The sequence below is a fragment of the Cucurbita moschata genome, unplaced genomic scaffold (genome assembly GCF_002738365.1).
Source record: "Cucurbita moschata cultivar Rifu unplaced genomic scaffold, Cmos_1.0 Cmo_Scf00051, whole genome shotgun sequence".
NCBI lineage: Eukaryota > Viridiplantae > Streptophyta > Magnoliopsida > Cucurbitales > Cucurbitaceae > Cucurbita > Cucurbita moschata.
The window spans coordinates 1,301,188-1,317,573 of NW_019268567.1; the positions used below are offsets into that span (position 1 = coordinate 1,301,188).

The 16,386-nt window shown below is 34.7% G+C and overlaps 1 protein-coding gene and 2 long non-coding RNA genes across 9 annotated transcripts; 1 reads left to right on the forward strand and 2 right to left on the reverse strand.

Moving 5' to 3' along the window:
- Positions 1 to 28: 28 nt before the first annotated feature.
- On the reverse strand, positions 29 to 6,309 carry LOC111436058 (CRAL-TRIO domain-containing protein C23B6.04c-like). 4 transcript variants are annotated; one of them, XM_023073744.1, is made up of 7 exons: positions 3,745 to 3,900; positions 3,626 to 3,666; positions 2,391 to 2,501; positions 1,632 to 1,808; positions 1,304 to 1,402; positions 463 to 708; positions 29 to 371 (listed from the first exon to the last, which is right to left on the reverse strand). In XM_023073744.1, exons 3-7 carry the CDS (start codon positions 2,460 to 2,462, stop codon positions 78 to 80), a joined length of 888 nt encoding a protein of 295 aa, XP_022929512.1. In that variant the 5' UTR covers positions 2,463 to 2,501; positions 3,626 to 3,666; positions 3,745 to 3,900; the 3' UTR covers positions 29 to 77. The 4 variants fall into 4 exon arrangements, with proteins under 4 accessions (XP_022929512.1, XP_022929514.1, XP_022929513.1 ...); XM_023073746.1 differs by lacking the exons at positions 3,626 to 3,666; positions 3,745 to 3,900 and adding an exon at positions 6,232 to 6,309; XM_023073745.1 differs by lacking the exon at positions 3,626 to 3,666 and having other exon boundaries at positions 3,745 to 3,897.
- A 1,459-nt stretch (positions 6,310 to 7,768) lies between these two features.
- On the reverse strand, positions 7,769 to 12,865 carry LOC111435923. 4 transcript variants are annotated; one of them, XR_002709153.1, is made up of 4 exons: positions 11,872 to 11,978; positions 9,875 to 10,858; positions 9,168 to 9,690; positions 7,769 to 8,180 (listed from the first exon to the last, which is right to left on the reverse strand). It is a non-coding gene; the product is annotated as an uncharacterized LOC111435923 (long non-coding RNA). The 4 variants fall into 4 exon arrangements; XR_002709152.1 differs by having other exon boundaries at positions 7,769 to 8,216; XR_002709155.1 differs by lacking the exon at positions 7,769 to 8,180 and adding an exon at positions 12,571 to 12,865 and having other exon boundaries at positions 9,251 to 9,690; positions 11,872 to 12,428.
- Positions 10,848 to 14,252, forward strand: LOC111435924. The gene is made up of 3 exons (XR_002709156.1): positions 10,848 to 10,862; positions 11,875 to 13,395; positions 13,760 to 14,252. It is a non-coding gene; the product is annotated as an uncharacterized LOC111435924 (long non-coding RNA).
- Positions 14,253 to 16,386: the final 2,134 nt, after the last annotated feature.

A 16,386-nucleotide genomic window follows, 5' to 3' on the forward strand; every position in this document is an offset into this window, starting at 1 on the left:
GATGGCTACTAGCTCCTTTGCATTATTATTTTAGTTTCAAAATGCTGTAAAGGGGAGGCAGGAGACATACCAGTTAGTTAGTTTGTTGCAGTAATGGGCTCTGGTGCAACTTCTGGGCCAGAAGAAGGCCCATTTGTGATATGGTGGGCCTTCTCATCAAGGCCCCACACTAGTGCAGCTTTAAGCTCGTCTTGGGCCATCATCTGAGAGAACTGCTGGTGATCATACTCGAGTGTGGCTTTACCCCCAAACACACTGGGAAGGTTTTCCATGTCGAAGTATGATTTCATCAGCTCCACGCTTCCTTTGTCTTTGGGATTTACAAACTTTACCTTTTGAGATGTCTTTGGATCTAAGAAGTACTTGATAGCCTATAAAAAATTGGAAAAGGATGGCTAATATTGATGAATTTGGAGAAGAAATGTGATAGATAAGTGAATGGAATTAAAGAGCAGAGCATACCTTCCAGAAGGCTTGAAAAATCTTGGGTGGATTGTAGAGGAATGCAACGGCAAGTCTTTCCGGGTAATGGTTCTGCAAGATATTGATAACATCGGAGGCTATTTTGACGGAGACATTGGTTTTCATTGTAAATCCGGTGAAATCTATTAACCAACACATTTGTTCTTGACCCTCAACAAGGTTCAGAATCGCATTCTCTAGAAGATAGACTAGATGCCGCACGCTGACTTCTGATGGAGTTGTGTTCTGAAAGAATTTAAAAGTGGGTACTGGAAATAGTCAGAAAGTGAAATGCCAAAAAAAAACAAAAACAAAACAAAACAAAAAGATCAGCACTTATAAATATCAATTGTGTTGAATGAAAGTCCTAAGGTTAATCTAGGGAAGGATAATGAGTTTATATTCAAATAATACTATTTTAAATTATATTCAAACAAAGTTAGGAGAGCCTTATGCTCAAAATAGACAAAATTATATTACTATCGAGAGTCGTGTTCATCTAACAAATTGGATCACTTCTATACTTTATTTTTTTAATTCAAGTGTCTCTTTTTATTCTTTTTTCAGTTTATCACGGAAGAAAAAGATTTAAATATGGCTATAAATATTTCAACTAGTTGAATTATATTTAAGTTCAAAAAGTACCTTAGAGTTTTTTTTTTTCGAACTTTTATACACGATTTTTTTATTGGTATGTTAAAAAATTAAACATATTGTGATTTAACATGGTTTGTTTTATTTAAAAAAAAAAAAAGAATTTTGAATAGTAGTTATTATGAGAAAATAAGAGTTCATGATGACATTAAAAACTATAAGGAAAAGTGGGGACCAGCAAATATACCTGCATTCCAGGTCTCATTATGAGCACAGATCTTCCCTGTCGATCGCAAAAATCTGCTCTCGACACTTTTCCAGTCTCGCCTTCAAATGCTACTTCATGCTGTATCAGAAAAATGCTTCTTAAAAAACCTTGATTCCATGGAATGCAACGTACGAGTAAATTTCATAGAGAAAAATATGACAATAAAAATGAACTAAAAGAGGAAAAAAAAAAAATCCATTACATTCATAGCAAGGTCGTGGGGAAGCAAAGTGCAAAGAATAAAATTTAGAAAACTAAAATTTTTGTTAGATGTTTGAGGGATACAAAGTTGTATAATTTAGCTTACCCAACGGATTTCTTCGGGCTTGTAAGCTGCCCTCCACTTGAGCGTCTCTTCTAGCATTTTCCTTGCCTTCTCAACATTCCAGTTTCGAGCTATCAAATATCTCCTCAGACATGCATCGGTGCAATACTTTGAACTTCGACTAGACAGAGGCCCAAGAGCAGCCCTAAGTTCATTGATCTGTACGGGAAAAATAGTTAGTTACGCCGTTCTTCATAAAACATAATTAAATTATTTCACCCTTAAGTATTCATATATTTCTAATCCTGTTCTTAAAGTTCTTTTCGACTTATAGTATCTGAGTCAAGAACTGCACAAACTTGTGCGAATGAAAACAGCTCTTATATCTGAAAACTTGATGCGTTAACTCGCAATAAGAAGAACGGACATGAAGGATAAAATTGATAAAAGTACATAATTATCTATAATTCATGAAAAATGTTAGTTTGGATGGGGACGGTGGAATCTGGTCAGGAGCTATGAAGGTTACAGCAGCGAGCTATAAAGATGTTAAGAAAATTAAATTTGAGATGGGAAATGATATTTCAACGCAAGGATACTAATTTACCTGACCCCAAGACTTCAGAACTTTAATTTCCCCTGAAAATATTAACACCCAATCTACACTTTGGCTTCAATATATTTAGATAAGTTTCCAGAGATGCGAGAAAGGATAAAAAACAATCATTGTATGATATTTATCCAACCATTCAATCTAACAACATGAAAGCTATTGTTGATAAGAATTAACTGGATTGTTACCTTCCCGTCTTCTTGTGTAGAATCATTATTATGGTGATTATGACTTTGAGAATGCTTCTTTGAACGAAACATATCAATCAGCAATGGAGAACAATGTGCAGCAAGAAAAACCTACAAATAAAGCCATTATTTAAAATTCTGTGGCTATTTGAGTGAGGATTGATATCAGAATCTGGAGCTTTAGATATTAAGAACACCATTACCCATAATGATCAGAAAAGATTAAATAAAACCATGATGCTACTATTTAAAGAGTCCTTAAAGCATTCTTCATTAGTAATATTAATAGGGACAAAAATAAAACGTGAAGGATTGGACATTGTCAAATTAAAAGCCCATGACTCGAATACTTTTCCATTTTTTCTGTAAACAAATTCAAATAAATGTTAACTCTATACTATATGAGGGGAAGTTAAACAAAACGTATTTCTATACTTCAAATTACAAAAGAAAACAAAGGTTTTCCCCAAACAATTGTAGCAATACAATTGAAAAAAGATAAAAATGGTGAGAAGTTACAGGAAAATCATTTGGAGCCTGCGGCTTTTTGAATCTACATTGTGAAGGCTTCCACGACTGTTTTCCCTAAAATTCCTAATCGGTAGCAATATCGGCCGCTGTTTGTATCTTCAAGATCTCTTAATCCAATTTTAAGGCGCACAGTTTTATGCCAGTCTGTTCAGGACTCAGAACAGGCAACAGGCAACAGACAACAGATAATCCAATCCATAAATGGAGGGAATGGTATCCTAAACAACAACATACTGCAAGACCGCAAAATTAACTACCGGTATGTATAGATAAATCGATAGGCATTCCGTATTTGAATCAAGCAATACTAAATGAAAATTTAACCATCTGAAGAACATAATCAACGAGATCGATCCTAATCCTTCAACTCCATCGGATACGAATCTAGAATCACAGAAACAGAATCTTACACAAATGTCCGAAATCCAAACAACCAAATCGACTCCGTTGACCGTAACAGGGGATTGAAAAACAAACAAACCAATAAAACCGGAAAAGTCCAGAAAAAGACAGTAATTAGAGAATCCAATCCAGGACAAGCTAAAGTGATCGAGAGTCAAAACCGATAAAACAATAACCATCCACGCAAAACTCGGAACAATCAGATCTACTCCAAAACACACGCACAAGTAGAGTGGAAAGAAGAAATCGCAAGATTCCAAAACCACAACAGAATAGTAGGAGAGAATTTACAGAAAACGCACCTGAAGCAAGAAGAGGGCTAAGAAACCAGAAGCGGAAACTCCTTCAGCAAAAACAAAGATCAATTAAAATACTAATAAATCGAATCCATTGGTTGAATGCTTTGATTCTTCTTCCTTACAAAAGTGGTATAAGGTCGTTGTTCTTGTTACGGAAAAAGAACGCGTTGCAGAGACGGTGAGAGAGAAGCTACACGTGAAGAAACCGTAGCTGTGCCACCAGAGATCAATGGAGGCCACGATTTCCTCGTCAGCGAAAGTGCGGAGAAGAAGATGTGCAGTTGGCGTTTGGAGGTTTATATAGGAGTTTTAAAGTGGGGTCCACTAGCTAGTTGTTAGAACCCAAAATCACCATCACCCTAAGACTTCTGTTGGGTTTTCTTTTCTTTTCCTCTTTTTTACCCAAAATAATTTTTATTATCTTATATATATATATATATATATATATTTTTTTTTTTTACTGAACTACACGACGGTAAAATGTCTTCTTTTTCCTCGTCGATTAATTGGGTGAAATTAACTCCCACAAATTTTTACTTTGTTTACCTAATACCAATTTTAACTTCACTGATCAGTCTAACATGCTTGCGTTCTAACTTAAAAATTTGTATCACACTTTTTCAACGTTTAAATTTGTAATAAATTTGTTAGAAATCATAAATTTTTCGTGATTTTACTTTTTAGTTTTTCCAAAACACCTTGTATCAATGGAGATAATGTTTCTTACTTCTTAATTATTCAATCTAAGGCTACTTTTTAAAATAGTATCGGAAAAAAATGAATGGAAGGAGAAGATAATCATTATCAAGGGAACACGAGCACATTGAACTATCCATGTGGCTGAGAGCCCTCACAGCCCAGGCACAACGACATAATTATCAGGGACGCGCTCTACCATTGAGCTAATAACCCGTCGTACGAGCCTCCTGCTATGCCAAAAGCGAGAGAAACCCCGTCCCTCTCTTTCCTTTTTTCGCCCCCATGTCGCCACACGGGAGGGACATGGGGACGTAAAAAGGAGGATCCTATCAACTTGTTCTGACCTAGGATCAGTGTGATAATTTACGGCATTTTTACAAATATAAACTAAAATATTGAATATTAAAAATACTTCTAAAATTACTGAGCTAAAATATACAAATACATACGTAATATTAGTTTTGATATTAAAACAAATGGAAGCTAAATCTTGGTCGAATGTGGACAATTATTAATAATAATTTTTATGATATGAATTAAATTGTTGCAAATGATCAATTTATTAAAATTAAATTGTTATATACTAATTTAATTTAGAGTGTAAATTGCTAACAAAAAAAATTAAAGTTAATTATTAGTTTCATAAAAATGGATCAACGGAAGGAATATTTAAGAAATAAAAGAAGAAAAAGAAATGCTCCTCTCTTTTGGCTCGCTCTTGTAGACCACGACCAGTCAAAATAAATTTTAAAAAAAAAAGCATATAATTAAATAAATTTTAATAATAAATAATAATAATAATCTATTTCTTGAAGAATGTGAAAAGAACGAGTGGAAGGGACGGCATTAAATAATTGACCGCTAAAAAGATGCTTTTGAATCGGAAGACTTTTTCTACGGTTGACATGGCACATTTTCTAGGGGTTATATAATTTTATTCGAATTCTTGGAATAATCCACGTGTAATAAAAGATTCTTTTATAATGGGCTTACGTACAAATTATTTTTATTTTAATTTTAATTATTGTTTTATGGACACTTATTCCTTCATCTTGTCTTTTCTTTCGTGGCTTTACGGCTTCCATTGCCCACTGTTCGTATATATCAATAGATATTCACACTTTTATAAAAAATGGTTCAGTAAGAGTGAAAGAGATTTTAATATTTTAAATGTTTCGGTTAGAGAGAAATTTTCACACTCCTACCAATAATGTTAAATTTTCACACCCTTACAAAAATGTTTGCTAGAGATAAATTTTCACACCCTTACAAAAAAAAAAATGTTTTGTTCTCTTATCAAACAGATGTATGATCTCACACTCTACCCTGGACTCAGCGTCCTCGTTGATACTTATTTCCCTCTCCAATCGATTTCGTTATCCTCTCCAATCAATATGGGATTTCACAATCCACTTCCCTTCGAATCCCAACATCTTCGCCGGCACTCGTTCCCTCTCCGATGTCGTTATTCTCTCCAACTGATGTGGAATTTCACAATCCACTCCCCGACGGAGCCCAGAGTCCTTGCTAGCACTCGTTCCCCTCTCCCCTCCTCTCCATATCGGATCTCACAATTTATTCTCCTTCCAAGCCCAATATCCTCGCTGACACTCGTTTCTATTCAGATCTTCCAAAGACATAATAATTTTGAAGTATATGGGTAGATCTTGCCTGAAACTTTGATGGAACAAGATCAGATGACCATAAACAAACAATTTTGGTAATAACAAAGAACGGATCATGGTGAAACTAAGTAGTCCGACATTCTATGGATTCAATCTGTAAGAAGAATCGAAGCACTAAGGCATGCATCCCTACCAAATAGAGCTAGTACCACACAGTTGCATAATTACGTTTCTATGAAGATCGCAAGAGAAATGCTGTAAATTCAGTTGAGGAGTACTTCAAACCTTGAATTCATCATAGACAGATTAGAATGAGTTGTGAGGTCTTTCAGATTCCATTTCCGGCCATGATCAACGTCCAATATCCATCGCCAAATAGCTTGGAATTCACAATTAAGAAATTACAATACTGGAAAAACTTGAAAATCTTTCAGTAAAAGAACTATGCATCGCCATAAACTAGCCTAGCAGCTTGAAAATACAGATGAATACTTTCATTCACAGTTCCACAATTCAGAAATGTTGATATCAGATCATCGGATATAAAAGAATCGAAACATTGGAAAACTAGGCAGCGGATAATTAAATAGTGAATGAATGTGTGCATACTACTCAAATTGCAAGCCTGATGATGATCAAACTCTTTCTTAAATCTTATTGCCTAACCTAACTGTAAGATCAAACAGTAATTTCTTAATGATTTTGATAACAAAATGCGAGTATTTGAATGAGGATTGATATTAGAATCTGGAGCTTTAGATATGAAAAAAAATCATGATGCTACTGTTTAAAGAATCCATAAAGCATTGCGCGTTCGTGAGATTAATAGGAGGGATGAAAAGAAGTGAAGAATTGGAATTCTCAAATTGAAATCTCATGAATCAAATATTTCTGCATTTTTTCCGTAAATAAATTCAAAATACTAACCAGAGAATCCATTGGTTGAATGCTTTGATTCTCCTTCTTCCTGACAAAGGGCGTTGTTCTTGTTACGGAAAAAGAAGGAGTTGCAGAGACGGTGAGAGAGAAGAGGGGAACATGAAGAAACGGTGGTTCTGCCACCAGAGATCAATGGAGGCCACGATTTCTTCGCCAGCGGAAGTGAGAAGAAAAAGGCAGAGACCATGCGTTTGGAGGGTTTATATACCGGTTCAACAGTGGGGCCCACTTGCTGGTTTTTGTGCAAGGAACCCAAAAAAACACCATCACGCAAGGTTTTTTCTTTTACTTCAAAATATATTTTTTTTCTTTTTTTTTCTCTGAATGAAAGTGATAATAAACCAACCAAATTTTTATGAGAAATCTTTATTAGTTAAATTTAGATTTTTTTTTCCTTTAATAATTAAAAAAACAAAAAAATTAATAAAAAAAAGTAGATAATGATCTGGATGGATTCGAACCATCACCCTCTCAAAACCCATCAGGGAAATTGAGCGCTCTCCCATTTTTGAGCTTACAGATCAATGCATACACATTTTGAATTCAAACCCACTAATAAGAAGATTTAACAGTAAAGGTAAACAGTTGGACGCAAACAGTTCATCATATCGATGATACTTCCGTACAATTACTTACACATGATAACACATGGTTGCTACTAATTATTTTCTTTACGAAGAGTATTTAAAATAATTATAAATTATTTGAAGCCATAATTAATAAGTACCCAATATTAGAACCTATATGACTAATCAAACTTCGGCACTTGTCTTGGAGTACAAGCACTATGCACCAAACCTGTAAAATAGCAACAAAATCTTTAAAATGAAACATGAAACAGGACAGAGATAAGGAGGCTTATATAATTAACAAAGAACTAACATGAAATAGGATCGAGATTAGACAACCGAACAAACAGGACTAAAGAAAGAACCAGAGCTACTTCATTGTTCTATGATTTCAGAATGTATGAAAATTAGATGCACTAAACCATACTTAACAAGTATTACAGAACCAAGTGCTACAAAGATATTAAAAATCTCAAGAAACACTAGTTTACTCGGGAACCTTATTGAAAATGAAGAACAAAAACTTGTATACGAAAACTGAAAGGCAAATTCAGAAATTAAAGTTGAGCAGTTGATTAAACCTTGAATTCATTGTAAACAAGTTGGGGCCGTGTTGGGTAGTCTCTTCTGGTAGTCTCTTCAAGATTAGATTTCCAACCACGATCAGGTCATCCACAATCCATTGCCAGGTACCTTAATATTCAGCATCATTCTTTGCAAATCGTTCTATGAGAGACCAAATTCTCCAGTTCAAATAATTAACTAATAGGAAAGCTAAACTACCAATATAAATCACAATACACAAACTAAAATACTGGAGAAACTTAAAGATCTCCACCAGAGTAAGATACATCCATAAACGAGAAGCTTGCAAATACAGATAAATATAACAATCAGGTCCACAAATGCAAAATACAAGTAAATAATTTTCTTAGCATACATTGGACATTATGGCATAAATGAGAAATAAAACATAAGAGTTAAACAAGGAAGCTGAAATTAAATAAAAAATTAGAATAGATGGCAAATTGCAAGCCTGGCTATGATTAAATTGACAAAGAGAACAAACATTGAATCATGTAACAATGTAATTAGTAGCGAATTGGCGCATTTAAGAACAGTAACAAGTAGGAACAACGAACAACTATTGTTAATTAGTGTTAATAATATATGTGATGTATACTAGAACTCTTTAATAAGCTTGTTAACGAACACACCAGGAGGATCATGCTACTCATCAAAATGAGAATACTTATGATTAATAGGAGTGATCAAGATGGATAGTAAAAACACTTCCGACAGGATTGAGAAGAAAGTTTGAAAGTGTTCAAAAATTGGTTTCTACGATATTCAAATCACTCAAATAAATTGGTTTCTATGATACTCAAATCACTCAAATAAATTCCACCTTAAAATCAACTTTTAGTGTATAAAAATAATGTTAAAAACAGTAAAAACAAAACAGAAATTGTTGCCATGAATTAACAAAAATAATTGAGACATTGTTGCCATGAATTAACAAAAATAATTGAGACCACATGTCAAGGATTGATTTTAAAAAACCAGCTGACCGTTTGAAAAATACGAGACTGTAACTTCGCTAACAAATTCATCATGAAAAGTAAAACTATTTGGATGTAGATTTGTATATTAGGTTATGCAGATTTGTTAGTCTCTTTTCCTTCTTATGCTAGTTATGTGCAAGAGGAATACCTTGGCTTAAACGGCGCGAGATCCGAGACGCAGTTGATGGCGGTTGCAGATGTAGAAACGAACTGATAGAAAGAGAGAAGGGGAGGAAAACACAAGCCAGAGAGGAAGAAACCCCGGGCAAACCCCGTGCGGTCTCTCCCTCAAAACCAAAACATCACTACTTTTATTTTTTTTATCGATGACCTGCCATGCAAGCGCACCTGTCATGGCAAAGGTCGGATGACAAAGACATATCAGGATTCACCCTCCACAAATAGGAAGATGAACTCCGATTCCTTTTACATCCAAGAGCCACACTCATCCACTCCTTTCCAGCGATTTCGGTAAATATATACAAAGTACAGATTCCATCGAATGGTGCGTACACTCTTCATACAGCAGTCTTATGAACCGCCCCAACAGCAGCAAAGAACCACCTATTAATTCGACTGCTAACATCTGCACCGGCGAAGACAAGCAGTAGCTGCTCCACAAGGCAATCAGTACGGTACAGATCCTAAATCTGACATCATGTTCTTCATACCTGCTCAGAGAAGTCGGAAGGCTATCCTCCGAAACAAATTATCCACAACAAGAAGACTAAAACCTAGATCTGAAACATAATAAACTAAAAGAGTAGGCGAAAATTAAAACCAAGACAACAGATCGAACACCGTCTTCAAGCCAAGAACGAGCAAAAAGAAAATAATCCAGATCTGAAGTCATACCTTCCAGAATCGGAATCATTAGCCATAATCCGCAACCGAAAATCGTTGGAAACAATAATCAGCGAGCAAATACACGGCTTCAGAAGTCGAAAGATCCATTCTTAGCCCTCCTGCACCGGAGAACAATAAGAACACGATAGATCTACGACCGAGAAATGGAAAAATAAAAAAGAGAAGGGAATAGGAAGCCTTCTAGAATCCTCATATGGATTAGGGCAGCCAGGGAACTTCTTGACCCTTTATGGAGAGAGGGAACGAGATGGACGGCGACGATGAGGGAGTTGGTTGGAGAAGTGGACGGCTGAGATAGAATAACGTGGATGAATTATTATCGCTCATGGGATGGAATAAATGCGATAATTACTTTTGGCGTTTTGGGCGGTTTCGTCGTGACTTCACGGAGGAAAGATCAAACGGAACACGGCATTTGGAATAAATAAATAAATAAATAAATAAAAAGGTATGAATTTTCCAACTTTTGACTATTGATATAGCTTATATTATACGGCATTAAAGGTCGGTCAAGTATATTTTGTCACATTTCTAATTCCAAATATAGTGATAAATTTTAAATAATTGAATTCAAATTTAAAATTTAAAGAAGATAATATTACAAAATGGATAAACCCATGAATTATTCTAGAAAGTTTAAAATTAAAAAAAGAAAAAGAAAAGGAACCTAATTCTAGAGAGAACCAGAACAGTCTGAACAAAACTTCGTTACAGAATTGGTAGATTCGGGGACCACCCCACTGTTGGGTTCATTCAATATCATAGTTTTCGACCAAGTTGAAAATCGGCCCAGGTTCGAGCCCAAAAGAACCATGTTCGACTGTTCATCCGTAATGTACGTAACGAGCAACTCTCATACTAATTAATAATGCAGAAACAGTATTATTCCCTCAGATCCGGATGGATTCGAACCATCAACCTCTCAAATTCCTCGCAGAATTTGCAGCGCTCTACCGGTTTGAGCTTACAGATCTATGTGCCACAACATATAACAAATTTCAAAATGACACTCAACTTACTTCTCATTATAATTGAACAGTAAAAAAAGAATTTACTACTAATTCGTACAGATTCCCAAATTAACAAAATTAATAGAAGTTCAATTTACTGATTTCTAAACCTAAAATCTAGACCGGCAAACATTATTTTTAACACGATCTAAGAGAACTTTAGAACTTGTTCACACGACTATCGCAAAAAAATCTAATGATAATCCTTTTAAATTGAATGAATCTAATTCGTGGACAATACGGCAATATCTGGAAAACAAAAAAGACTTTTAAGAAAAAACATCTTTTATGAAATATGCACTTGAAAGTAAAATGGTGTATATTAACATTCAAGACGGAACTATCTGATTACTAAAAATAATAATAATAAGTCTATATTTAAAGAACTTACACAGAGGAACAGCGAAAATAAACCATACGGGCGTACAATTCTATCCGAACATTTTCAAACAGCTACTTATGAAATCCAAGACAAGAATGAATATTCAATCACGATCAACCTACAAGGAAAGGAGTAGGTACCACGTAAAGTTTTGATATTCTAAAAAATATACAAGGACTAGTTAAAACAGCCAGGCGTTTTCAACAAACTCACCGAGGGTAGGTAAAAGTAACTTGATTAATATTCACTCGTCCCATTTCCATAAATGTATATGGAGCGGCCAAATAAATCCACATGATTGATTATATAGTTTTCTTTATTCACGAACAAACACGCAAAGAGGCTCCAATAAGGAATACTTCACAGGCATAGTTACAACACATCAAATGGAAAAGAAAAACTATAAAAAGATGATATACGGGACATATTACACCATCTGTAAAAATTTAAGAGACGCAACCAGTAGTATCACAACACCTTCAGACTTACTAAGTTATAAGGATGAATGGACGAATATGACGAAGACAAAGAATCCAACTGAAAAACATGGGCAAAATGGAACTTAATTTAACAGCATATTTAATTCATTATACCAGAAGATCGTAACAGGCTTCATGTTGTAGCAGAGCTGAAGCCTATCTTGATACTGTCAAACCCACCTCGTCTTGGAGAGATACCACAATTGCAGCTGATGCATCGAACTTCTAGGAACGCCATACACATCAATTTGGACCCCATCTACTAATAACCAAACAACCCAGAACCTACTGAAGAATTACAAAGTTCGAAGTCCCAAAAGCAATACAGACTTGATAGTAATACCTTGAACAGGTTGATCGATGTGACCAACAATTAAAATAATTAATAAGAGGGTAAAGGATAGAACGGTTCCAACTATCAATAGTAAAACGATACGGAAGAACAAACTTACCCCAATAATGACTAATAATGCATTTTAAAATAACCGTTATGTTACATATTCCAACCGAAGATGGAACATACGCGTCGATTGTTAATCGATAAATAGGTGAAGACAGGCAAGAGTGAATGAACAATTTTAAAATTTAAATACCATTTATTACCACCTAATCATTACTTTACCTTAGCATAAAGTGATGGTAGTTTGGTGAAATCCCTCCTACTGCGAAAACTGTCATTAAAAAATCCCGAAAAAGGCTTCATTACTATTTATACAAAACTTGTTTCGAATCTTCCCTCGTAATGGTAGTTTTAATGCTCAAATGTAATAATAATTACCATTTTTTACGAACCTCAAATGTAAAGTCGAGTACCTTGCATGTCGGAAGTACGATCAGGCCAAACGCTATGAACGGAGTAGTTTCTGTCGGTTGAAGTTGCAGAAACGAACGCAGAGAAAGAGAGCAAGAGGAAAACAGACCAGAGAGGGAAGAGACCCCGGGCAATCCCCGTGCGATCTCCCCTCGAAACCAAAATATACTATTTTTTTATTATGTATGACCTGCCATGCAAGCGCACCTGTCATGGCAAAGGCCGGATGACAAAGAGCTACCTGGATTCAACCTCCTCGAAAAAAGAGGTCTAATCCCGATATCTTTTACATCCACAAACACTCATCTACTTCTCGGATGCTTTCATTATTTTCATACAAGATACAGCTTCCATCGAATACTCGTTGCCAGCTCAGCTACATCACACTGACGAAATGGATGTCGAAACTCATCTCGATCTGTAATAACCAGCAGAGCAGAAACGAATCCAAGAGATACGCCAAGTGATACTGCCTCATGCCAACATCCAGTACCGTCAACGACTCCAGACCTGTTTGATTAAATCGAAACGCCTTTCGTTGCATAGTAATAATAAAGAAAACTAACGGAATCAAGAACCAAACCCTGTATTGGCGCGTACGGGAACGTTGACCACTCCTTCATCGTTGAAGATATGCAAATAGCACACAACAAGAAAAGAAACAACAATATTGAAGTCCACGAATCCCCGTCAGATCATAAACCTATATGAGGATAGATTAAGAACGGATGTCGAACCTTCTGGAATTATACTAAACAACCAGAATCTGTCACCCAGATCTAACGACATCGCCCAACACAAATCCAACAGAGAAACCATCCAGTACCGTCTCCGATTCTATACCTGTTTGATTAGAGGTAACACCTTTCGTTGCATAGTAATAATAATGAAAATTAACAGAATCAAGAACCAAACCCTGTATTGGCGCGTACGGGAACGGTAACCTCTCCATCGTTGTCAACATGCAAATAGCACAGAACAACAAAAGAAACAACAATATAGAAGTCCACGATTCCCCGTCAGTAAATAAACCGATATGAGGATAAATTAGAACGGATGTCGAACCTGCTCGAATTTAATAAACAACTAAAATCCGTCACCGAAGACCGAATAGTCAAGAGATCGAAATGAAGTTGTAGATCTACCCAGATTAACCGATCTAGCCGACACAAATCCAACAGAGACGCCTAGTATATTGCCTCAACCAACATCCAGTACCTTATGTGACTCTAAACCTGTTCGATGACAGCGAAACGCCTTTCGTTGCATAGTAATAATAAAGAAAATTAACGGAATCAAGAACCAAACCCTCTATTGGCGCGTGCGTGAACGGCAATCCCTCCATCGTTGTAAACATGCAAATAGCACACGACAACAAAAGAAACAACGATACGGAAGTCCAAGAACCCCGTCAGAACATAAACCGATATGAGGATAAATTAGATCGGATGTCGAACCTGCTAAAATCTAAATAAACAACCAAAACCCGTCACCGAAGACCGAGTCGCCAAGAGACCGCAATGAATTCGTAGATCTACCCCAGATCCGTCGATCTACGACAACACAACAATCCAAGAATCGCATTCAGAGCATGAACATGGAAGATAATAACTCAGATCTGAAGTTGAACTCGACAGAATCAAAATAAACAATAAAACTCCGAAACCGAAGACCGAATCGCCAAGCAACCACAATCAATGTGCAGATCTACACCAGATCTATCGATCTATGACCTCCAGAACAGCAACAGAGTAGAAGATTAGCCCAGATCTGCGAAAATAAAAATAAAAGAAACAGGAAAAAGTAGAAATTGCAATGGAGGCAGATGGAGAAATGAGGGAGGCCATTATCCTTTTAAAGAGGATGAGGATGAAATGGACGGCTAGGATTTTGGTGGGGCTAAAACGATCTGACGGCCAATGTTAAGTTACGTGGTTGAATTGATAATCGCTAAGGCGGTGGAATAAAGGCGATAAACTATTGGATGAGAAATTGCACAGCTAATGACCTCGTTGTCAAGCAAAGGAGATACCAAATATAAACACGCTATTTGAAAAATAATATTTTATATATAATTAAATAAGAAATTTATATTTAAAATTCAATAATTTTGAAAAATATTTGCGTATTTATTTTGAATTATTCAAAATCTGACCACCGACTAGGTTGGGGTAGCCTGTGTGGCGGGCGTTTAGCATTTTATTTTATTTTATTTCATTGAAAAAAAATGTTTTAGAATTAATAATGACGTGGAATATGTTTTAAAATTTGAACACACCCCAAAATTGAAGCCGAATTTTATAACCTTTTTTTAAATAAAAAATGTCAAAATTTAAAACCCTTTTTTTAAATAAATATGCTTCCAATATTTATAAATAAAATACTAATAGACATTAATGTTATGTTTTTAAAATGTCAAAATAGTAGTTTAACCTTTTTTTTTATATTGTCTAAATTTGACATTAATTTATTTTTTAGTCAACCTTTTCAATATTAATCAAATTTAAATTTTAAGAAGTTTTAACCAATTAAGTTTTGTTGGATCTATGGTAAGTGATGTCGAGCAAAATTAGGTTCAATTGCTCGACCCATTTTAAATGATTTCGAACTAAATTAGATTCAACTAAATGGATCGATGCTCAAATGATGGAATAATTAAATTTACTAAATTTTCATGTCTCGTAAATTAATTAAAAAACACATATATCTAGTCTCAAATTCATGGATATATACATATATATGTCATATATCTTCCATATTAAAATATTGCGTTGAAAACAAATTAAAATTATTTTAATAATGTAAAATATCAAAACTTTGTTTTTTGGGTTAGATGGTACTTAAATTTGCATTTAAAATTTGTCATAATTCTTATTTGAGATCGAACGCTTCACGTACAATATAAGTTTGTAAGTAAAATGAGTTATGTTCATATTTGTGTTAGTTTAACTTGGTATTATAATCAAGACAAACGATGTTGATAAGTTCCCATTGTATAGTAATATCACGTTAATTTTACATTAGTGCCTTTATATTTATTTCGATAAATTTACTTACCTTAGTTCCAACAAAATCGACCTCGACAATCAATACGTTTGTAAGTAAATTTTGGCACATGAACTCAGTGGTTCAAAATCGAGTTTTAGTTCCTCCTTCACTTGGCTCCCTTGGCTCACATTATACCCTTCCGGAAACAATATAAAATAGTATAGCTTCTTAGGATAAGAGGTGGGCTTGGTGGGCTTGGTGTGATTTCGGCTTGCTAAGCCCACTCCTTATTTGGCCCAATTAACTTGCTTTCTTAACCAAGTCCATCAACTCATTACCTAAAAAAAAAGGGTTTTTAAAAAATATTTTATTTCTTAAAATAGGTTTGCTCTCTGTGTTGAATTGGATCGATGAATTTATTTTTTATCTAAATTTCGGGTTGGTTGGATTAATAACTCAATCCAACTAAAAAAAATTTCACAACCCAACCCGACAATTTTCAAGTTGGATTTATAAAACACAGTACCTCAAAAATTAATATCTGATCTAGTTATATTTAAATTGATATATAAACCATCATTTTCAATAAAATTTTATTTATCTGGAGTTTAAAATTATTTGATAAAATTTTAAATAAAATAATTAAAAGTGAGTAAATAAACACAAATTAATATATAATCATCCAAAAAAGAAATAATTTCTTGAGGACGACAATATTATAACGTTGCCATTAAACTAAAGACAACTAAGTAATACTTAATATTTATGCTTCTTAATAATTGATAGTGAACTTGCAGTTGGAATGTAATATGTTCGATTAAATTAATTTT

What these genes read in the sequence shown, in the direction of transcription:
- LOC111436058 (XM_023073746.1), bottom strand. Translation starts at nt 2,462, where the DNA reads ATGTTTCGTTCAAAGAAGCATTCTCAAAGTCATAATCACCATAATAAT. An exon ending in AGCCCGAAGAAATCCGTTGG is followed by an intron (nt 1,403 to 1,631) that starts GTAAGCTAAATT and finishes TTTCTGATACAG; the next exon opens with CATGAAGTAGCATTTGAAGG. An exon ending in TTTTTCAAGCCTTCTGGAAG is followed by an intron (nt 372 to 462) that starts GTATGCTCTGCT and finishes AATTTTTTATAG; the next exon opens with GCTATCAAGTACTTCTTAGA.